The sequence below is a fragment of the Thermobia domestica genome, chromosome 1 (genome assembly GCF_964235325.1).
Source record: "Thermobia domestica chromosome 1, izTheDome1.hap1.1, whole genome shotgun sequence".
In the NCBI taxonomy this organism is placed as follows: domain Eukaryota; kingdom Metazoa; phylum Arthropoda; class Insecta; order Zygentoma; family Lepismatidae; genus Thermobia; species Thermobia domestica.
The window spans coordinates 201674851-201698982 of NC_137454.1; the positions used below are offsets into that span (position 1 = coordinate 201674851).

The 24132-nt window shown below is 34.7% G+C and overlaps 2 protein-coding genes across 3 annotated transcripts in view; one reads left to right on the forward strand and one right to left on the reverse strand.

Annotated features, from left to right (window-relative positions):
* Positions 1-24132, forward strand: part of LOC145692843 (neurobeachin-like protein 1) — a 561942-nt gene that overhangs the window by 275596 nt on the left and 262214 nt on the right. The gene's annotated exons all lie outside the window — the stretch shown is intronic.
* On the reverse strand, positions 9994-14268 carry LOC145692914 (larval cuticle protein A3A-like). Its single transcript, XM_081768471.1, has 2 exons — positions 14058-14268; positions 9994-10730 (listed from the first exon to the last, which is right to left on the reverse strand). The coding sequence occupies exons 1-2, from the start codon at positions 14067-14069 to the stop codon at positions 10140-10142; spliced, it is 603 nt and encodes a 200-aa protein (XP_081624597.1). The 5' UTR covers positions 14070-14268; the 3' UTR covers positions 9994-10139.

Consider the following 24132-nt stretch of genomic DNA (forward strand, 5'->3'; position numbering starts at 1 on the left):
AACGGTCAAAGATTTGGGTGTAATATACGATAACAAACTATCGTTTGAGCATCATATAAAGGAAATTGTAAATGACGCAAACAGAAATCTTGGATTCATTTTGAGAATGGGAAGGGAATTTAATAAGTCGAATGCTTTACTGAAATTATATTTTTCATTTGTTAGATCAAAATTAGAATATGCGTCTATTATATGGAACCCCCATACGAAGAAAGACTCTATTAGAATAGAAAGGGTTCAAAATAAATTTCTGCGATTTCTGATGTACAAAAGAACAGGCATCTTCCCCAGATATGAAAATAGTACTTCTCTTAATGAAAATTCTAACACAATGTCTCTCAATCACAGAAGAGTGTTAAATGACATGATATTCTTGTCCAAAATATTAAATAACAAATTCAATAGTAAGAATTTGGTCTCTGCCTTTCATCTCAGGGTACCCAATGGAAACATACGTGTGGGCAATGGAAATTTCTTTTATTGCAAGAAATATCAAACAAATGCAACAAAACAGTCACCAACGTGGAGGATGGGTGCAGTGTACAACAAACTGAGTAAATGTAAAAAGTTCTGGATATACACGGTATGAGTCAGAATAGATTTCGCAAATATATTACAGCTATTCTATGTAACTCTGATATAAACACTGTAATTGCGTAGAATTACCGGTTGTGTTCTTCTTAAATAAATAAATAAACCAGTTTATCTTCCTCTTCTTAACAATATCTGAAAGTATTTTTTTCTCCCCCACCATTTCTAACACCCATTCATCCGTTTTCCACTCAACCCAACTAATTCTTTCCATCCTTCTCCACACCCACATTTGGAATGCTTCCAGTCGTTTTTCATCACTTTTACGTCATGTCCACGTTTCCGCCCCATACAGCACAACACTCCATACGAAGCATTTTATGAGTCTTTTTTTCAATCTCTATTCAAGGTCCCACAAAACAGACTTTTCTTCCTCCTAAAGGCTTCTTTCGCCATTCCTATCCTTGCTTTTATTTCACGTTCGCACTTCATGTCATTACTAAGAATACTACCCAGATATCGAATAGTATTCACTTGTTCTATTTGCTTCCCTCCCACTTTTATATTTGACACAGACCTCTTCGTTCCAATCACCTTGGTTTTTGTCTTTCTAACATTTATTTTCATCCCATATTCTTCAAAGCCCATCCTCAGGTTTTCTAACATTTTATTGATTTCCTTTTCAGATTTTGCAACAAGCGCCATATCATCTGTTCTACTTCCTACCGAAATGCCGTCATCATCATGTAAACTCTTTTTCACTATCTCTTCTAGATAGACATTAAATAGTGTTGGCGAGAGGCAGCATCCTTGTGGAACTCCCCTTCCAATTGCACTCTCTTCCGTCAGTTCTTCCCCTATCCTAACACTTACTTGTTGGTTCATGTATAAGTTTCTTATGAGTCTTCGATCTTTCCATTCCAACCCTATCTTCTTTAGAACCCTCAACAACAATTCCCAATTCACGCGGTCAAACGCCTTTTCTAGATCGATAAATACAACATACACCTCTTTCCCTTTTTCTATAAATCTTTCACCGATCACCCTTAATAATCCAATAGCATCTCTTGTGCCCTTACCTCTTCTGAACCCGAACTGCTCCTCCTCAACTTCTTCATTTGTTCTTCCATATAACCTTCTGTTCAGTATACGGAGCAAAATTTTAGCTGCATGAGATATGAAACTAATAGTTCTATAATTCTCACATCTCTTTGGGTTCGATTTCTTAGCCATCGGTATCATGATCGTCTTCAGGAAGTCTTTTGGCCACTCCCCTGTCTCACGTATTTCATTGCATAGTCGGAACAATTCTTTCTTTCCCTTGTCTCCTATATTTTTAATGAATTCGATTGGTATATTATCTATCCCGGTTGCCTTTCCATTCCTAATCTCGAATATAGCCTTTGCAAACTCATCCCTAAGAATATTAAATCCTTTATCATCCTCGCCTACTTCATTTTCTACTTCAACATTTACGCTACACGGTCTCTCCCTTCTCTCATATAAGTCTTCCACGTATTCTTTCCATCTTTCTATGACCTCATTTCTGTCGCTGACTACCTTCCCATTTTTATTTTCTATTGCCATCGTAATACACTCTTGTTTCCTCCGAAATTCCACAGATTTCACCTCCGTATACATTTCCCCATATTTCCCAACTCTTTCTTATTCTTCTATGTCCTGGCATTTTCTTTTGTGTTTGAATTTATATTTGTTGAAATTATAGTAATTATTTAATTTGTTAATGAATAGAAGTTCTGAATTTAAGGTTCCTTATTATTAATTAATATATCGAATATATATATATATATATATATATATATATATATATATATATATATATATATATATATATATATATATATATATATATCATATCATATAGCATGATTAACAAAGCAAACTCATCATAATCAAAACGCCGAACACGTATTTCAGATTTTGCCCGTTTCTGATTTTGAAAACGCTTCGGCGTTAACTATTAGGTCGTTACTCGGGACCTTGTATATCATATGGTCATTAACTAAGCGTATATAATAACTTCCTTAAAGCAATAAATAAACATTTGTTGTAGCTCTTGTTAAGGCTTTTGGGTTGCAAGCGGAGCAACAAAATTTTTAGCAAATGTATTTCTATGCAAACCGACAATATTGATTTAATAGGGAGCCATACTTTCTCGGGGCAACGATTCATTTACTCATTTCCGACACGCTTCCTTTCTTCTTCCTGATTCGGCGTTCGGCTATCAGCGCCCGGCGCAACTACCCCCTTTAGCCACGGCATGACTGAAAGCACCTGTCGTTGCCGGGTTTTCATTCAGAACCTGGATAAAAAAAAAAAATAACCACCCATCGTTACTCAGTCTTCACTCAAAACCTGGATAAAAGAAGAAAGAGGAAGAAGAATTTCCACAACCATTACGTTCCCCGAGTATTTATCCTCTTCTGATATGTAAGGTCGATACAAATAGGTAATGTTGGTTGCATATAATCAGGGGTAAAATTAACCAGATAAGAAACACATTTTATACCCTCCCGATCCCCTCCCTCTTCGAGCCAAAAAAGGAAAAAAAAGTTTCCTACATGATTAAATTTGGTGAAGATCTATCTGCATGCCAAATCTGGTAGCTCTATGTGGCTCTTTTCTATGCGAAAAGCTAATAAGAGACACACTATATTATTATTATTATTATTATTATTATTATTATTATTATTATTATTATTATTATTATTATTATTATTATTATTATTATTATTATTATGACAATTTTGTTCATGTTTCATAGATAGATATTTTGTTAAGAACTTTATTATGTTAAGTAAATGATTTCTTACGAAAAAAATATCACAAGAGGTAGTTTCCGGAGATGAGTTTCTTTTTATGACTACTTTCTCAAAAATGACTCAAGTAGACATTTTGCGCAAATAAATAATTTATTATTATTCCTACAATGTTGGAGAAATCACTTCCGTGAGAATATCCACAAGGGGTAGTTTACTCTTGCGTGAGTTTTTTAAAAATAATTTTGTAAAATACAACTCATGTGATGTTACTATTATTTTATTAATAAATATTTATTAATAACCCTAACATGAGTTTTTTCTTATGGAAAAATCTACAAGGCGTAGTTTATTTATTGGAGATGAGTTTAGAACCCTCAACAAGATTTCTGGAAGTGCCTTATATCTGTGTTCGTATTTCACAAGAAAATGTTTCATTAATAACTGCAAGACATCATCATTTAGTTTGAGGAATTGGAACAAGAAATTTTAGTACGGTGGTCCGACCTTTTATTCGGCACTGAGGCTATACGAAACGGAGATGAGTGTTGGGTACGAACAGCTACTGGAGTTTGTATGCGAGACGACTGCCCCGACTGGGATTAAATCCAGAAACATACACTAAGAAATTACGAATGATCAATAAAATTATTAGATGTGACTGATTATCTTCTGTAAGACTTATCACAAGTGGTACGCGTGAGATAAGCACAAAATTATGTTTTTGTGTTACTATTCCTTATAGGAAACTTTTTTTTTTCTTGTAGAAACGCTTATAAGTGCTCACCTTTACTTACACAGCAGATGTCAATATGATAGCCCAGTTAATCTTAAAACTTTTCGCAACACGTCACCGATTATGCTGTCAGTGACAGTTGCTATTCACACTTTCGTTTTTGGGATATACTGAAATGAAGAGAAGGGACAAAATCCAACAGCAAATGAATTACACGAAGTCAGATTTTGAGAATGAGGAGGGCAGAAGAGCATCGGCTGATCATTCTCAGTTTTATGCCCAATCCATCTCTGTGGTAAATATTGGTTCAAAAATACTATGTATTCTTTGAGAAAATGCTTCGTTCGGACAATAATATTTGCACCATGGAAAAATACAAACTGTGTATGCAGCATAAACGTTAACATTCGCAATAAGACTCACAGTCTGTATGATGGAAAGATTGCACCGTCATCGGTTTTAATTCGAGCTCATTAACAAATAAAGCGCTGATAATCGGAAAAGACGTTTTAAGTTTGCTGAAATGTGACTTGATGAACTTGGAAACTGATATTGATTTGGATGTGCGAGTACTGTGGAGACACCAAGCAATATTTTGTCTGAACTGGCGACAGAAAACTAGCAAACCCAGAAGTAACAAGGTAGGTGGATAACATCGGATTCGGTTGGAATTTCGTGTCGGAAATGATAGGCATTCTTTTTCCATAGATCTGTAACAGCAGAATTAACTTGGATCTGCTTCAGAACACCTCCATCATCCAACATTGAGACATTTCCCTAAACATGGGGTGACAACGGACAGGGTTCCAGCCCAGTGCTAACGCGAAATAGGAGGATAACCACTTGCTACCCTGACCTGACAGCAGTAACTTTCATACTTTGGATTAACTTGAAGATAGGTTATAAGTATAGACCCAATGTATTTTAAAAATCTACTATTTAAAACATGTGATCTTCGAGAATTCAACACTATTCCAGTTGAACTGTGCCTAATGCGCGTAGACTTGTCGTTTATACTGTAGTTTCCAGACAGTCCTCGATCTAGAGTGCGGAATGCCTTGTCAATATGTTGAAAGCAAGAGAACCCTTGTTGTCAGTACTGTAATACTTACATGTAATTTTGAAATATAAGTGTTTTGTCTTTTTCCTATCCCAAACACGCTATTCATCGTGTTCAAGAACGTAATACTCATCTCAATAGCAGTAGTCCAAAACCTGTTTGGGCAGGTATTAGGTTGTACAGGTGCTGAATTTCTGCATGTGGGATCTCACATTGGTCGTAGGATCTTGGCGTAGCCGGCAATGGTCGTTGCCTCAGCCCGGCTGGCGGTCGGGGCCCTTCCCATATATGATCGATAAGGCTTAAATACGAAGACGTGGCAACCTAACGTAGAAGGCGTATACTGAGTACAGCATGCTAGAATGCCCTGACGGTATGGGGACGCGTATTATATTGCTGGAGGATGGGATCTCTCAAAATGTATAGATAAGGTTGAAGGTTAGGATTCATATACTCATGAATATACGACGCAATAGTTATATTTCTCTGAGGACAAGAAGCGACCTGGATGTATAGCTTGGTGCTCCCATACCAGAATCTCGGATATGGATCCTACATAGTGAGTCCGAATACAGGCTGTGTTTTTCCACTTATTTGCACTTCTATGGATAAACGTTAGTAACTTAACTTAGTAACTTAGTCAGTAACGTTAGTAACTTAGACACAGAAACAATTCTCATTGCTAAATATCACCGCCCTCAAATCGTTCCGCCACTGCAATCTCACCCGATACACAGAGATGTCCGTAGGGAAGTGTAGTGTTCAGGGGTAATCATGCGAGAAGAACACGGAAAGTTAGATCCGTCTCGTAACAGTCGATTGTTTAGTGTTGCTGTGCTTACATAAGTGTCACAGTCGCTCAGATTTTACTGGCAGTTTCTGTGCTACGCCCACTTAAAATTTATACGTTCTGTGGTGGAATTTTGAGTCAGACGATATATACAATATGTTTGCACGATATATCAGTGGCCTTCCGTTTCTAAGATTTAGTGTTGATTTAGAATATTAATGTTTTCAAAAGTAACATTTAATGTGCCCATTCAGAAAGGAATTTATTGTACTGAGAGTAGAGATGCAAAAAAGCAGACTTAAAAAAAAAAAAACTTTTTTTTTAAAGGGATTTTTGTGACTTATTCAAGTACCACCTTTCTTTTCCTGTAGTGGATTCTACAATGAAAAAACGTCAATTTACAACATTCACTACTAGTTAATTCTATGTTCAATTAGCGGTTGGCTATCTTGATTGGTTTTCAAACTGACATTTCTTCAGTTCTCAGGAAATATGTTATGGAACGTAACATACTTCGTGATGTCAGTTTCGTTGCCTAAGCATTTAATCCAGTGCCTGTAATTTATACATCTTGCCGTATGTATTTTGTGGGTTGCCTAAATTCAAACTAGCAGGCAAGAAAATGGTATCTTAAACCACGAAACAGATACAAATGCCATTTCGATTTTGTTATAAAATTTCACTTGTATTTCATTCTTCGTTGGGAAACACTATTGTGAGGTTCAGGTATTTTGTTAGAATCTAGATAACGTAAGTTCTGTTTACAAAATTAAAGATACGTATAGGACAGTTTTAGATATGATGTTAGATTAACAGTGGTAAAACTTAATTATTCACAGAACTACTTCTTTCTTTACTGTTGTATTGTGTCAGTATGTTTGAACTTGAAAACTTCATTGCTTTTTTCAATTATCTCTCCCTCTAATTTTAACGACCACAATAAGTGCTGTGTATATAGATAGATAGATACACTTGTTCCGCGTAATCTCCTTCATAACAAGTGTATCTAGTTAATCTTCAAGTGTCTGACTGAAGTTTTAGTTTATGCGTAAATTGTAAATAAAAATATACTTCCATGAAACCTAACTACTACATTTTCAGAACAGTTATTGCTTACTATCAAAACACTTTTGTCGTTAAAAATTGCTAGGCCTATTTAAATTTCTACAGGCAATTTGTTGGAAGTAGAAAACTCACTGCGTCTACTGATTTACCTTGTTTCTTTCCGAGCAACCGATTTTTCTTTTACTCTTTGATTCTTGAATTTTTCATGTGACGACGACAAATAGCGTCGCTGCTGGCTTCTCCGTTAAATTTTAACTAATTAATCAATTAGTTGAACTTCCTGTTTTTTCTTTAGAATACTTTAATTAAATACTATTTTGTTATAGTGAAAAAATAAAGGTAGATCATATTCTTATTTTTCTCGTTAGATCTAAAATCAAAATCTAAAAAAAATAAATAAAATAAAATAAAATAAAGATTTACCCAAAATTTACCAGACAAATAAGCCGTGGAAATAAACTTCGTTTTTTAAAAGCCTTTCATTTTTAATTGAGAGAGTGATTTGTAGTTTTGTACTATAATGCCCCTTTTATTGAAATATGGCTGTCAGTACGCGGCTAGATACAAAGCAACAAAATAATTCTGAACATTAAGAAGGCCTAGGTTCTACTAACAGAAGATACACCACACATTATTATTATTATATGTAAGAAATTAATTTCGGGCAGTGATTTAATGGTAAATTTTAAATGAAAATTGTTAAGAGAGTATCCAGTTCTAATGTAGCAATAATGCGAAACAAATTTAGGTATGAAAGCAACGGAAATAGTTGTTAGATATAATTTTTTTCTGAATACGCGTGACCCTGTCATCAATTACTGAGTACCATATTATACCTATAAATAACCTTGTGAATTATAAGAATTCTATTGTATGTACTACTGTATTAAATTTACAAAATTTACAAGAGGCAAAGAGTGAAAGTTCCGAAACCTTGTTTGATAACGTGATGGAAGCACATGCAATTTGGACTTCCGTACTTTATAAAATGTAGATGTGTATCTTAATGTCCTTGCTAAGCGGAACGTTAAATAACCATCTCTATCTTATGTGAAGGATTGATTTCGAGAAGGGCGTATGTAGCAGTTTCTTCAAAATGCATTGACCTTATGTTCACACAGAGCTTATCAGAGTAAAAAAGTTAGAAAGATAAGTCTAATCTATCCAAGTAAGTAAGAGAACAAAATCTATGAAAGACGAAACCAAAAAGAAATAAAAACTTTCTGTAAAATTATTAGTTTATTATTTGGCTCCTTATCCCACTCAAACCTTCATGTACATTCATTGACTACTCTATTGGGCCATAATTATATTATATTAGAGCTCGAGATTTGGTGCTGTTCAACAAGACTTTCATTTATGCCATTGGTGAATGAAAGAATTTCCTGAAGAAATATAATTCTTCGGTATAAACACTCTCATCATTGGCAGGTCACTTGCCGGAAATTGAAGATTCTGTGCACTACGTTCTACAGTTACATTCTATCTCTTGACGTAATACCCGTTTCAATATCGATCATTAATTCTATCATTTCTTCCCTTTCCTCTTTTTCCTTCTGTAATGTTGCCCAGAATACAATTTCTTCTCAATTTCCTAAGCAATTTTCATCTCATTTTTAATTATCTTCCTTTCTCTCTTACTGTTCGTAATAATTTCTATTGATTTTCTCTTGGATGTATCTTAGTCATTCTTCTCCACACCCACGTTTCGCAAGTCCATGTGTCTAATATATAGCCTAATTGCTATGGGGTCGTGAGTATGAGTTTTGATATTTACTTTGCATCGTTAGGCATTTGCTACTCGAATTAAGAAGCTGTGTATTTTTGTATCAAGTAAGCCAAAAATAATGTCTTGAATGTCACTGCGTTGCTCACACTTCACCTTTGTTGATCATGCAATGATGGACTGCCAGAACTCTTATTGGATTGAAATCTAATGAATTTATATTGAGTATATTGTGCTTTGTAGTAACCCTTACCTATGTGATATAAAAGGCTGATTGAAAAGGGCTAAGATTTGCCAATATTTTAAGCATTGCACTTGCTTTGTACTGACGATTTGTTTGCAATACGTTTTAAAGCATTTTTGTTAGTGAATATGTTCTTACTGATTTGTTGTGTGGCTTATTTCTAGTATGGTTAATTGAATGGATACCAGAGCAATGTTTTCTTCTGTATTTTGTTCCGGGAAGTAGAATTGACATTTACTCGGGATATTCTTCTCGGAACGCAAACTTCCTCGGGATATTGTGTAAACATTTGGTAATATGACGAAAACGTTAACAACGAGAGCGAAAGTTGTCAGTTTCACTTTATTGACTTGGAAGTTTTAGACATCTGCATTTATTGCTTGGATGTAGAGCATTCATATGGAAATCAGAGTTCTAGAAAAATGGAATTACCAGAAAGCATTCCAGAATTCAGACATAAGATTTAAGAAAGAAAACAGCAGTTGAACGTTCTAATTATATATGCAAAGGTAATTTGAAATTTAGGAGCCATATATTCAATCATTAAATATCGAGTAGTTTATGTTATGGATATTAAGTGTAGATATATTACATGTTTCTTGCAATTTCGATAAGCAAATAGAATAATTTATTGTTGCCTCTATTATTCTAATATATTATACTTATATATTTATTGATAATGAAAGATGTGCTTAGCCTCTAAAAACTATAGTGTTTTGTGTCCTGGGAGTAATTCTTAAGAATGTCTTTGGAGTAATTCGGTACTTCATACAGCTATCCCTCCTATATCTAGTCGTCTTGTAATTTTAAGTAGTATTTCCTTAAGCATGAAATTAGTAGCATTATCTTAAATTTGGGTAATACTTTGCTAGTTTATGTATATGTGTGTGTCGGGTTGTTTCAACATAATACGTTTTAGAATATTGTTTCACTGTAATACTACACTCATTGGTACTTGTTTTATATGGATTCTTTTTGAATATGAGTGATTCAATTGATATGTAAAAAATCAAAATTTTAAGAAAATTAAATAAATGTAGTGAAAAATAAAAGAACATGAATTACGATTTTATTACGAAAACGGTTTATTTTCGCTTCTGGGCTTTCCACATTGTGGGAAAATAAATTTACTTAAATACAATAATAGGCGCATATACTATATGCGAAGACGTCATAATCGTTAAATTAGTTAAAATAGTCGTACATTTTAACCGTAGATAGCCTTAGCGACTGGAGCTCCATAAGCGACTGGAGCGGCGATGGCCTTGGCGACTGGGGCGGCGTAGGCGGCAACTGGAGCATGGACAGCAGCAGCTACTGGGGCGTGGTAGGCAGCGACTGGGGCAGCGACCTTAGCGGCAACAACGGCGGGTTCACGATGGACAACAGCGTTGAATCCATTGACTGGATCAGCAGTGTATTCTACGGTTCTTCGGGTGCCATCGGGTTCAACAAGGCTGTAGCTGCCCTGGACAACATCTCCACTTCGGGTTTCCTGTTGTCCCTTGGAGTCACCAGTGAGAGCATCCTGGATGTCATAGGCGTAGCTGTATTGTGGGTTGGGGTCGTAGTCAGTGTCGACGGCAACGGGAGCAGCAACAGCCTTAGCGACTGGAGCGGCATAGGCAGCTACTGGGGCGTGAGCGGCGTAGGCGGCTACTGGGGCGTGGTAAGCGGCGACTGGAGCAGCATAACGAGCGACTGGGGCGGCATACCTGGCAACAGTTGGGGCAACGACAGCGGGAGCGCCAATGACGCCAGCCCTTGCAACTGCCACAAGGGCGGCCAAAACGAAAAGCTGTGAAAAAAGAATAAAAACCACTTATTAGGAAAAGTTTTATTAAATTATTTTGAAATTATTAGACTATAATTCCCACTTTAAACTTTAAACTAAGTGCGTACTATATGCGTGAATTAGTTCATTTTTCGGATACAATCATGTTAATTCACGAAAGTTGATAATGTTTGATGTAAAATTTAGTTACTGTTCAATACAAGTTAGGACCACTTTTATTTCTTAGGCTAATCAGGTGCCTACTACATTGGAATTTTTCAATATATAAACTTTGTGTTCTTATCATGTATTTCATACCGTAAATGACCATTAGTTAATTTCTCTCTCACACCCATTTCTAGTTTTTTTTTTTCTTATTATTACGCAAACTTCTACGAATTTAGGAATGTTCATAATTGAATTCAAGTTTAGTCATTGATATGCTTTCAAGAATGAAATGAAAATAAACTATAGGCCAAGAGAATTATTTTAACAATGAATATTATTGTGCAAATGATATTTCTGTCTAGATTAGCCATTTACAAAAGATGTGCTGAGAGAATGTTAGGACATTGAAACTTATTAATAATGGAACTCTTCATTACGAATGCGACAAATTATTATGACAGCTATGAAATAAAATTCAATTTTTATAATGTGCCTAGGATTTTAAATTATACAATTAATGTGCCAAAAACTAATAATAATAAAAAAAAGAGAAATATGCAGAGCTAGAGTGAACATTAATGGCAATATGATTTTCAGTTATAAATTTCACCACAGAGGAAAACTTAATGAACATCTTAAGAGTAAATTTTAGAATCTAAAGGTAATAAAAATTGATTACGTTTAAAAGTCAAGATTTGATTAAATTAAAAATAAAGATTAAAATCAAAGTTAACTTTAAAATGAATTGATTCTTTTTTTTAAAATTAGCAATTTTTAAAATCAAAGTTAACTTCAAAATGAATTGATTCATTTTAACTATCTTTAAAATCAAAGTTAATTTTAAAATTAATTGACTCACTTTATAATTAACAATTTTAGTAATATGTAATAGGAAGTGCGTGAGTTGAATTTGATTTCAGCGCCCCGTTCAGCAGCAGTGCCGAATAAAACATGGCCCTACATGGCTACATGAAACATGACTTAACGTGGGATTCGAACCACATGAGCTCTTGCCGGGATTCGAACTCGGGTCTCCCGCACAGAAGACGTTCTTGATTTTCGAAAGTTAATGTAAAATTTAGTAAATAAAGTTAAGGGCACAGGAAGGATAATTATAAAAAGTTACTGTTTATGTATAGTATTAAAATATAGCAGCAATGATTAGCGTATACATCCATTTCGCATTTTTTTTTTTTAAGGAAAAATATGTTGATTAACTTTTTAATCGTTACGAGTTTATTTACAATTATCAATTAAAAATTGACTCACGGAAATTTTAATTGATTAAATTTAAAATAAAAATAAAGTGCTTAATTTATTTTTTAACGGATTAATTACAACCCTGGATTTAACATATATCCGAAAGATGTGTCGATCACTAAAAACGTAATTTTATTGCTTAGATTTAGTAATAAAGATTTCCATACTTAAAAATGGATGAATATTAAATAGCATTCTAAAAAAAAAAAAAAAAAAAAAAACTTTAAATGCTGTACACTTTGGAAATGCTAAAGAAGACACCGTGGAGTGTTTCCAATACGTGTATTTCTTGACAAATATCTTGAGAATATTTCTTTTTCCTTTTTTTCCTTTTCCGTTTCTTTGTATTTTTAAGTCTTGATTTAAATCCTATTTTTCATTCTGCACACATTCTTTGTACAAATGCATAAGACTTTTGTAGAGGTCTTTCATTCATTAGAATTAATTGGTTAGTAAATTACTTTATAACTAATGCATTGCGTGGGTATTTTAAAACATTTGCAAATTAGAACTGGATCAAAAGAGGAAGAAAATAAATTGAAATTAAAAGTGGAAATTATTTGATCTTGACCTCCATTACTGTGCAGTTAGAAGATAAATCGAGAGTGAAGTTGCAGAACAAGTTTCCCTACGTGACAATTAAAAATCATCTGTCGTAAATCACTTGCTGAGCACCTTATGTTACAGCAGGAGTTTATTGTCGATAATCGCTTTTTTTTTTTTTTTTATTTCTGGTATTTGAAACAGATAAGCAGGTCATCCTTTAACTGTATAAAGGTTATTGAAAAATTCCATTCTATTATTTCACTATTTTTACTTGAAAGTACATTCATATTAATTGTAGCAGTTTTAAAATATTACTTATATCCTACATTATTTTATAGAACGAGAGTTTTAGTCAACTCGTGAGCATGTTTTGTATATCTGTGCGAGCTTCTTTCTCTGTATAGATTTACTGAATTGCTTTGTTTGTTATATGTAGTTTACCTTTTCATCACTGACATTCATGTGAGTTTGATGTGCTGTTCAATGTGTAATCCGAGCTACATATGTTTCACCGAGAATTGAACCCGAGGTGCTGCACCTAATAAGAGAATATTAACCATGTGACTGCATTTGGTATATCGGAGTTGTTGGGTGCTAAGTTGTTCAAGCTAAGTTGAAATTTGTATGCAGTAGCACTTGAATATTTACTTAATATCTATGGTTTGGTATAATTTGACAGTGTGTCCAAACTTAAAATGTTGCATTTGTATACGAATGTGTTTAGAAAAAGAATATAATTTTTCTTCGTAAAGTTGAACGTTCGAATTATTATTTTTTTCGTATTTATTGTGTTCCTTATTGCTGTTAATATGTGAAACTAGTTTTGGTGCATAAATTAAATGAATATAATCTGGTAGTGCTGGCATTTTATGTTAATACAATTTTATGAAAGCGGTTTTTCTTGCTGTTCGTGAGGCACTTTCATTCATTTTGCGGAAAACACGTGCAAATCACTTATTCATGCCCTCTAACTCTTAAGCATTATCTGACACTTGCTGTATTTTAAACCATTCACTGATGCCATGATTTTACTCATGGAGTTTAAACACAGAAAACGTAAACTATAGTAGCGTATATGTTGTATAGTCCATTATATGCGTCAATGTAGAACTTATTTTGAGTAGACGAATTTGATTTTTTCCCCTTTCGCGTATCCATAAATCGCATAACCTTTAAAACTGGACTAATAGAAACACTGATATATATGTAAAACATAGAACTGAATGGCAAAACTATAACGCACACGTTCCATTAACCACCAGCCGGAATTGTTTTTTTTTGATACGTCTTCCGAATTGAAATCACTTTCCGTAGTTTGGAAGTGTGTTCATAAACTTACGATAGTGATATATGTTAAGTGGACATTGCAGAACTTACCTTCATTACCATGATGGTTGTACTGTGAGGACTTGGATTTGTGTTTGATGGAGGTGTGGTTCCTAGTGGCTTATATACATGGAGAATAGCCGGTGATGTAATTCTGCCGAGGGAGGTCCTTTGCTGGGATGCTTGCCTTTCACTCTCAATAACACTCGTCTTGTCTCGTTTCCCCTCGCTCCTTCCTCCAGCGCTGGAGATCTCATGGAGAAACAAAAGCAGTAGATATCATAGAGACTCCACCCAGTTTATTCCTAACCTTCGAATTCCTACTAAGTGTATCAGGGGTAGAGTCACTCTGTGTGGACAATAATCGCCTCTTGCCTGGCGGGAAATGTAATTATACGTTGACTGTGGCATGAGTTGCAACCGAATCAGTATGAAGCATGCAATGCAGTAGTTAAGTTGGAAAAAGAACATTATTGAAGAATTTTTGCAGTTTTTAGTACAGTCTCATATAATTCTATATATTTTTTTTTTATAAAATAATTCATTAATATGTGTACTCATGCTGAATTGTTAGTAGCAAGTTGAATTTTGTTCGCACTTTATTTAGTGGCGTATGCTTTATTACAGAAGATAGCATTTCTTAGCAGTAAACTAACATGAGAGTAGCAGAAATAAATCAATTATTTAGAGATTATGCCAATTTCAAGAAAATAATGTTTTTGACTGATTCTCTCCTGCTTTTGTAATTTCAGTGTGTTAATATTTTCGTGCGTTGCTATTATGAAGCGGAAGAAATAGATTCGGTAGTGTTCTTTTTTTTATTATTTTTTGTTTGAATTCTTTAAAATTGCCATTTGAAAATAGTGTATGAAGTCGTGTGTTTGTGCCTTTGATTTATATTTTCTTGGTACTGATAGCGAATGAGATGTCTTCGTGTTTATTTCAATAGGCCAGGCTCAATTGTACCATACGTTTTGTGTTGTTCTGATGTGTTTGTTCAAAGCATAGTAGAAGTTGAGAGGACAGTGCTGGTTTTGTTTTCGAAGATGAAACTCTATTTTTGATTTGTGATGCAAACCACACGTTTAATACGGTAGTTGGTTTAAGAAGTTTAAAATTTGCCGTTCCAGTAAATGAAGTTTATTATATTTATGTTTTGTTGATTTTTGAAACGTAACTACAGTGTCTACCAATTCCAATACATACAAAATTGCATGGATTAAACTAAACTAACTGCTAGCGCAACGGCCTTTAGTGGGTCAGGGTCTACAAGCAGGTTTGTAACATCATCCCATAACGTGTGGGATGATGTGTGGTCAGCACATCGACTTCCATCCCCGTTAAGGCTTTCTTTCTAGATCGAAATTGCATAGATGTTGTGGGGAAGTTTATTATCATGTCCTTAACATTTTCTATATACGTATCCATCATCATCATTGGTATTTTGCCGTCCGGTCGGTCATCGTCACGTCATTTGCCTCACTCTTAGAAGCTTCCAAGCAGGTTTGGTTCTGAGCTGTCATGGTGATACTCGTAAAAAGATGCAGTTGTTTCTCATTGCTCTACATGTGTTGTTTTCTTTTAGTATCTTTTAAGCAAATGCTGATACATAGATTTTTTTTTTTTTTGTCTGGATTAATAAAACGTGTTTGTTCATAAATTTAAGGTTAATCCATAGGTGTACAAAGAAGCATCGCAATTTCATTCACCCGTACAATCCGGAACCCGTGATGTAGTCATGTAATCCATCTCAGTGTCACGTAAAACAATTTGGTGGGGAAGGACTTACTTTGTGAGAAGTGATCTACGCATGTGTCAGCTGCAACTTACTTTAATGTTAACGTGGTTCAGAGCTCACATAAATAGTAGATCCTGTCTTTCAGAACCCAACTATTGCGACACAAAGAAGTCAACCATTCAGCCACACAAATTAGTACGTATTTGTTTATTTTCCGCCTTTGATTGCTAGAACATAAAGCTGAAGTTGAGCATGGATGTATAACATCAAGTGCATCAGTTTATTCTTATATTAGTCTACTATACAATACGATCTGACATGTCTCCATAAAGACAGACTCAAATATATTTGTTTATTGCAGGCAGATAAATGAACTGATTGTAATATTTTCCATTTACCGTATAATTTTCACTTCATTTGTTGGTTCCTTGTAATTTTTCATCTTAGTATTAACGAGAGAGGAAGTAATCAAATAATATTCTTTCTTCTGCTTGACAACTAAAATAGTATCTGGTAAATTGGTTGGTTTGTTGTTGCTTAGCGTTCCTTTTCAGCACGAAGGTTATGTAAGACGTGGATTTACAGTTTAGGGTGGAATCTGAATCACAATAATGCTTCAAATTTCAAGGGTCTTGCAGTAATCGGACCCGGGACCGCATGTACCAAAGGCGCGCGCACTAGCTAGCCACTAGATCAACGACGAATAGTAATACCTGGTAAATTTGCAGATATACTTGGTATCTATTCGGATTTCTCTATCCGGGTAAATATTTGGCCCATTTTTTTCATTATTTCATTTCCAGCTTATACTTGTAATATGATAGATCTTAATTTGCGTAAGCTGTGATTTTCTTTTTCAAAATTGTATTGTTCTTATTAAATATAAAAGAATACAGTGTATTTAGCTGTTTCACAATAATTACATCATTAGATAAAATATTCCATTCCAAAAACAAACAGAACTCGAACAGATGTTATAGCTTTCACATTTTTCTGTTCCTTTTCCAAAATATCTGTTTATTTGATTTATAACGTCTTTGAAATTACCTGAGGTTCAATTTTCTAATTTAACAACTTCTCTAAATGAGTGTCGTTCTTCTAAAGAAATTATATTGAACGGAGCAAGCGATGTTCTTATTTGTCTACATTTAGTTTCTTTGTAAGAGCTTTTTCCCAGTACTATTAGAAGCGCAATGACCAAACTTGGTACGTTCATAGTGGTCATAGTGTGGTGGATTTTGATCTGAAGTTATGATGGGTTATGTCCTTGAAGAGTAGTGGCCAAGAAATTCTCTCATAAATTTAAAAATAGCTGATACTAACTAGCTTTTTCGTTACGTATTGATAGAAGTAGTTCCCTTTCCCTCTTAGTTCGTAGAAGCCTATTCCTTGTTCAGGACTTCAATATCAATTCTATTTCGACGATTCGTTGTACCTTTGTTCATATTACTATAGAAAGAGACGCTTATTTTCTGTTTCACTTCTTTAGAGTTAAGTTTTAGTTGAAGAACCGATATCATAAATACATTGTACAATGAATGGCAAATATGTTTTATTGCTCCCCCACTAAAATTATGATATATAAAATAGATTACAATCACAACCAGCCTTACTAAAGACTGCAGGTGTAGTCCACAAACCCTTTTAGTTCAATTCACATCCAACTGAGCAGCTAAGCTCTAAATCATATCAGGAGCGTCGTTTCAGATTAGGAAGGATATTATCATATTAGTGTATTACTATACTATTGAATTGATATATAACACACGGGAGCTCATAACACACAACAAGTTCTGGGCGAATGACATAGCGCCGGATTCTTGATAGATTTGGTATATCATAATTCACAGGTTAGAAGTGTGGCCTTGACGTGTTTCTTCTTATGTAAACCCACTAATAAAGTATTTGAATACAGAAGCAGCTTATATATATATATATATATATATATATATATATATATATATATATATATATATATATATATATATATATATATATATATATATATATACTGAAAAAGAGCTTTATATATCAAAAGTGTATTCAGTAATATTTTAGAATAAAAATATCTCCTTGTAATGAAACCTGATATGATACATTTTAGCCCAGATGACAAACAAAAGGTGGAAAATCCATCATTCATAATTACGCCAAATGTTACACCAGAAAATCAACGATTATTTTTTTCTTTAAAATAATGCCCCGCCCCTTAGTAAGAACAGTTATTTTTTTTCCCTGGCTGGTGCCCGCAGGCCAAATGTAGACCTGCAACATAAATGCGGCCATCAAAGTGAGTCTCTGAAGTATAGCATTTCGAGAATAATATTCAAAAGTGACAACAATGTCACACTAGCCTTAAGTAAAATACGTATGTAGGTTAGGTAAATCAGAATATTAATATAGCAAATATATTGCAATATATTGCAATTGCAATAATTTAAATATAGCAAAATCAGAATATTCAAGAAAGAAGAATATTCTGATTTTGCTATATTTAAATTATTTTCACGTATGTGTACCTATATCTAAGGATCGAAAAATCCGGGTCACCACATTGCAATGATGAATAAAAATACATGTATGGCCTCTGTTGGGTATCGAAAGGATTAGCGCCTTGCAATTTACTTCCAAACATGTAGGCATACATATCAAATAGAATTTATATTATTGTGGCGCCTGGTTTTCAGCACTCGCGCCTAGGCCAAAAGAATTTTTTGAACACTGCGTTATATGTTTCCCTTCCTGAGCCGATTTTACTCGGATTCCAACTGAAACGTTTCAAACAAGCCATTTTAACTGTGTCTTTATAAAGTTAAAGGGATATTGCACCACTTGTCACTTTCTAATGGAATGAACAGTAAACTTTATTCCATTTTAGGTGGCTGTTCCAAATAAAATGTTCTAAGAGAGTAATTTTCACACTCCATTTCTGTATATGAAATTCATTCCGTTTATACTGTAGTTCTTTCTTGAATAGAAGTCTTAAAACGGAGTGGAAGTATAGTATAACAGTTCCTTCAAACGCGGTTCACTAGTTCTGTATGCTTTAAAGTGTAGATATAATAACATTATCACTTAAAAATATTTCGGAAGTCTTGTGACGTGAGTTGCATACACACAGAACGCAACTTAGACACCATCAGTATGTTAATGTGATAGAAATCACGAAGTTTATATATGAAACGTATTATTATTCATGAACATACACTAAAAACTCTATAAACGTTTGAATATATATTTAATACATAGACACTGACAAGCCGGCGAAATCCCCTTCATTCCTCGTTGATTTGGATCCTGCTTATTTCTTAGTATTATATTGATTAACTGGGTCAAAATGTATAAATAAATATTCTGCGCTACATGTGCATCACTTAGCGCATAGTCTGAATGTCAGTTCTTTATTTGATATATTTTATGTTATTTGGGCAGTAGCCAATGAGGAGAATAAATGGTCATCTCTAGAGTAAATTTACGAAGCATACCATGAGTTTTCATATATACTATACTGTAATAAATGAGTGCCACATTAAAATAAAATGAAATTTGTTGTTTTACGTCACACGTTTATACTCTGTAAGCTAAAGAAGACGGACGATTAATGGAAGTAACTGGTGTTGATAGAATATATGAAATGAGAATGTGGGAGGGAAACAGGTAACCATAAACTCACATGACTTAGGATCGAACCACGAACCCTTCGCACCAGAAGTGAGCACTCTACCACATCACGATCTTAAAGAATTGCATAATATTCAAGAAATGTACATATGTCTGTAACATTATACAAAATACTAAAAACTACCATAATTAGAAATTAGTTTGAGTAAAATGAAAGTAAAATTAATACTTTTATGAATTGAATGAATCTTGTGATTGGAAAATAAAGAGAAATTGCAACATTATTGAGTAATTAAGACTCCAAAAGTTTCAGAAAGAGAAGAATAAAACCATGACATTAATGGACTGTAACTATATAATTCTGTGCTCCCGGTTCCTAAATGCTGTTTACCATGGTGCACGAAAAAAAATTCTTAGACTACCTGCAACAGTTTTAACGACCACAATCGAAGACGTCTTAATAAATAATGATAAAAGAAGCTCATTCATGCATATTTATAATTGTTCTTTCATTTACCTTTAAAATTATTAAGGACACGATGGCTCAATGGTAAAGCATTCATGTCTGCTGTGAGGAATCCCTGGTTCTATCCCAGGTTATATAAATTTGTGGTAGACAATATCATGTTAATGGTTTTTCTCGAGATTTTCCTTCATATTTTATTCCATTAATTCCTTTCATAATCAGGGCCGCGGTGGCTCAGTGGTTGAGCATTCACCTCTGTGCATAAGGTTCTTGGTTCGATCCCAGCTCGCGCCAAGTGAGTTTTGTGGTGGACAAACACCGTGTGCGTGGGTTTTCTCGGGATTCTCCCGTTTCCTTCCACTTTCTTCATTACATCATTTCCTTAATTTTTGATCAGCAGTGCCTCATTTAGCCTAGCTGACATAAACGTGGGACGTAAAACTTAAAGATTTCATTTTTTCCTTTCATAATCAATCGTCCGTCACCTTTATTTAGGCTTAGGCCATAGCCGTTGGATGGAAAACAAAGATTTTATTTTATTCCTTTTTTTTTTTTTTTAATATTGATGTTTGGAGTATAGTGACAACTTCTTTGACTTCCACATTTCTCATTGTGAATTTGTAGTCCGTAACATAACAGTTTATAGTGACATTATAAAGTTGTGATACAAAACTTGAGCTGCCGGACAATGTGGGTACGTTTGATTCATGAATAACATGTTTGATTCATGAATAATCTTATAATGTGTAAAAATCTAGGACAGTCGACGCCCATAAGTCTGACGAATCAGGAAAACAACACCTCCTAGTAACAAGGAAAGATTAGCTCAGTTTTTATATTGTACTTAATTGAATATATTTTGTGTGAGTGTATAGATGTTTCGAAAAACAAGTACGTAAAGTTATACGTACAATGCTACTCAACATTTTTTTCGATCAAATCGTACACGTAATAATCTCCCTTTCATCACTACAAACCACTTTATTAATGAGGAAAATAACTCTACAAGTGTTATTAATCATATAATTTTAGTCTGGATTGTAAGCTACGTGACAAGGAGTTTAAAATTTTTTTGTTTATGTCTAAACTCTTAACTAGTAACTTGAATTTTAAAATGAAATCACAGTACATTTAATGATTATAAAAGAAAAAGCTGTATGTTTAATTATCTCCCTTATGATTCCCTGTTAATTTATGTTTGCGGTTTCACACTGTTCCATTACCAATAAATTTACCTTATAATTAGAAAGCCTTTCAAAATATATTTAAAATTTAGAAGAAAATTTGGGGAAGCAGCAATTATGAATTGAAATAAATAAATTTTGATAGCCAGTATTTGCTGTCGGCGTGTGTGTTGTGTTACCAAATATTTTCTTAGTGTATCTCGTAAATGGATTTTTATGCATGGAATAAATGCGTTTGCGCTGCAAAATTGAGCCGACTGAGAGAGCCCCGGTTACTCTAATTCAGTGGTTCCTAACCTAGGATTCGTGAGGAGCGAACAAGGGGGCTGAATACCACTAACAAATTAAACTAGGTTTTTAATTACATGCCTTGACAAATATCTTGACATGATAGAATGCAGAGTAGCTTAGTGGGCGAGAAAAACTAGCCAGACACAACTCTCGACATTCAATAACACCCAACATTTTTAATGAGGTGTGGCCGTCCCACTTCTTGTGGTGTGGCGCTGGTTTCACCGTTCATTTCGCACCTTTAGGAAACACTAACCACGGCAGGTCGCGAACACCCGACAAGTCTCGCTGTTTCCGAGATGCTCGTTCCCAGTCGTCTGGTCATCACAATCTGACCCCAATCAAATTCTGATTTATTGCCGGCCTCGCCATCCTAGGCACAAGCATCACACTAACTAATCGAATGAAATCTCTGTCACTGGCGAGGGGTTCTGTGGTGCCTCGTGGCTTCTGTCAGCTCAGCGTCTTTGTTGAAAAAGTAGCGGGTACTCATAATGAGTGAGTGTATTATTACGGTATATTATACCAAATATTTTGATATCCATGTTACAAATTACTCCGTGTGATTTTTAAAATGTTACATTATGCACAGTTAACCTTGTCAGGACGTGAGTTAATGTGTCAATTACTGTATAGTGTATTCTGGGATCGTGAGGATGCTATACAATAACTACTGTGTATTACAATGTTAAATTGTTTAATAAATACTTATTCAATGAGCTTACAAGACAGTTGTATGACAGTATTTTTTATACAAACATAAATATCTGAATCGGGACATTAGAATTGACTTACGCTCTCCACTTTTGGTAGGATGGCTCTTTTCTTGGTTTATGAAAACAGATACCTTCTTTATTGTGGTGTAGCGTCCCTTTTCAGCACCGAGAATACATGAGACGTTTCTCTTCAGTTTAAGATGGAATTCGAACCTTTATAATGCTTTCAATGCTCTCCCATTTGGAATCGAAGTCGGACTTCGTGCATTGTAGGCACTCATGCGCCAGCCGCTAGACCATTTTGGAGGGTTCGCAGATATGAGGATAGTCCAAAAGTACCCATCCCAAAAAACAGAACGAAAAATTCAGGGAAGACTGTTTCTCAACATAGTCACCTTTTAGCTCGATACATTTTTCCCAACGGGGTTCAATAATTAGCTTCGATACTCTGTTTATAGTGTGAACCTTCGAGCTCCTCAGAATAACCACTAACCGCAGACTCCACCTCTTCATTGTTGGCAAATCTTTTAGCACGAGGAATTTCCACGAAGTTTGGAAAGGGAAAATTTGTCCGATGGACTAAATCTGGAGGAATAAGGTGCGTCAGGAAGCCGTTCTCATTGATTTTGGCCATCGCGATAACGGATGTGTGAACTGGTTCATTATCTTTATGAAACATTTTCTTTTTCGCCAAATTCGGCCGATCTATCTTGATTTCATCACTCAATCACTGCAATAAGTTTGCATAATACTCGCCATTGATAGATTTTCCTTTTTGAAGCAGTGAAAGTTATCCTACACGCGAAAAAATAATGCCTTGGCCTTGCCAGCAGATGTTACTGTCTTCTCATTCTTTGGAGCCGATTCTCCCTTTTCAGTCCATTGTTTTGATTATTCCTTTGTGTCAGATGTAAAGTGATAAACCTATGTTTTATTCATAATTTTGAATCGACGCAAAAACTCGACTTTATTGCTGTGAAATATCGCCAAACACTCGACTGAAATATCGTTACAACACTGGTTTTGTTCCATTGTGAGCAACCGCGACACTCATCTCGTGCATAGCTTTCTCATGTCCAAATTTTCAGTTAATGTGCGATGTACAGCACCTTTTCAAATGCTTACTGTGTATGCTAGCTCACACACTTTTAGTCGACGGTCATCCAATGGAATTTTGTGGATTTTTTTGCACCATATTTGGCGTAGTCACCTCATTTGGTCGACCACTGCGATGTAGGTATGTGCAACGCACACGGCCTAATTTAAACTTTGCCAGACAATATTTTACTGTTGTAAACGAAAGAGCAGACTCCTCCAAAGTAGAATCCAGCTCGGCTTTGATATTGTTGGACTGTGACCTTTCAAATGAAAGTATTGTATCACTTAACGATCACATAACGATGACCTATATTTTCCATGTTCACAAATTCACTGGGAACGTTCACTGTTGCTGACTGTCAAACAAATACCAAACTACGTAGCGTCTTCGGACTTCAACTTAAGCTTTATAAAGTTGGCATTTTCGACCATAGTAATGTCTATCAAACAGTAACCGCCATCTGTACATCAGGTCGGATAATTTCTGGGACTGCTCATGTGTCTTGTTCCAAGTTAATATTTATTATTTCAGATTGAGTTAATATTTATTAATTCAATGTTTACGAAAGAAGATAGTCCAGTATTTGCAAGACATTCGAGACAAGTAAGAACTTAGTCTCATCTCGCCTCGAATTTCACAAAGTATATTACATACGGGGTCGGAGTGGTTCTGATCGCACTGGTGGTCGCCGTTCTGTTAGACCGAACGATTTTTCTGTCCATTGTGTTGTTGAATTATCGTTGTATGCACGGTATTCGTAAATAGTTTCCATCAGTGTATTTTATAATTTAGCAACTTACCTGAACATTTTCTTTTGGAATAATAGTAATAGTTATCTGGGTAGCACGCCTTAGTGGCTTTTATCTCAAAGGAAGCTGTCTTCATTATGTTAGATGAATACCTGTCTTAAGATGATAAATCTTAAGAAATAAAAACAATTAAGGAACAATCTTTAAATATAAATATCATCTATGGATGCTAATGAATCCCGTAAGTAAAAATGAGATGAGA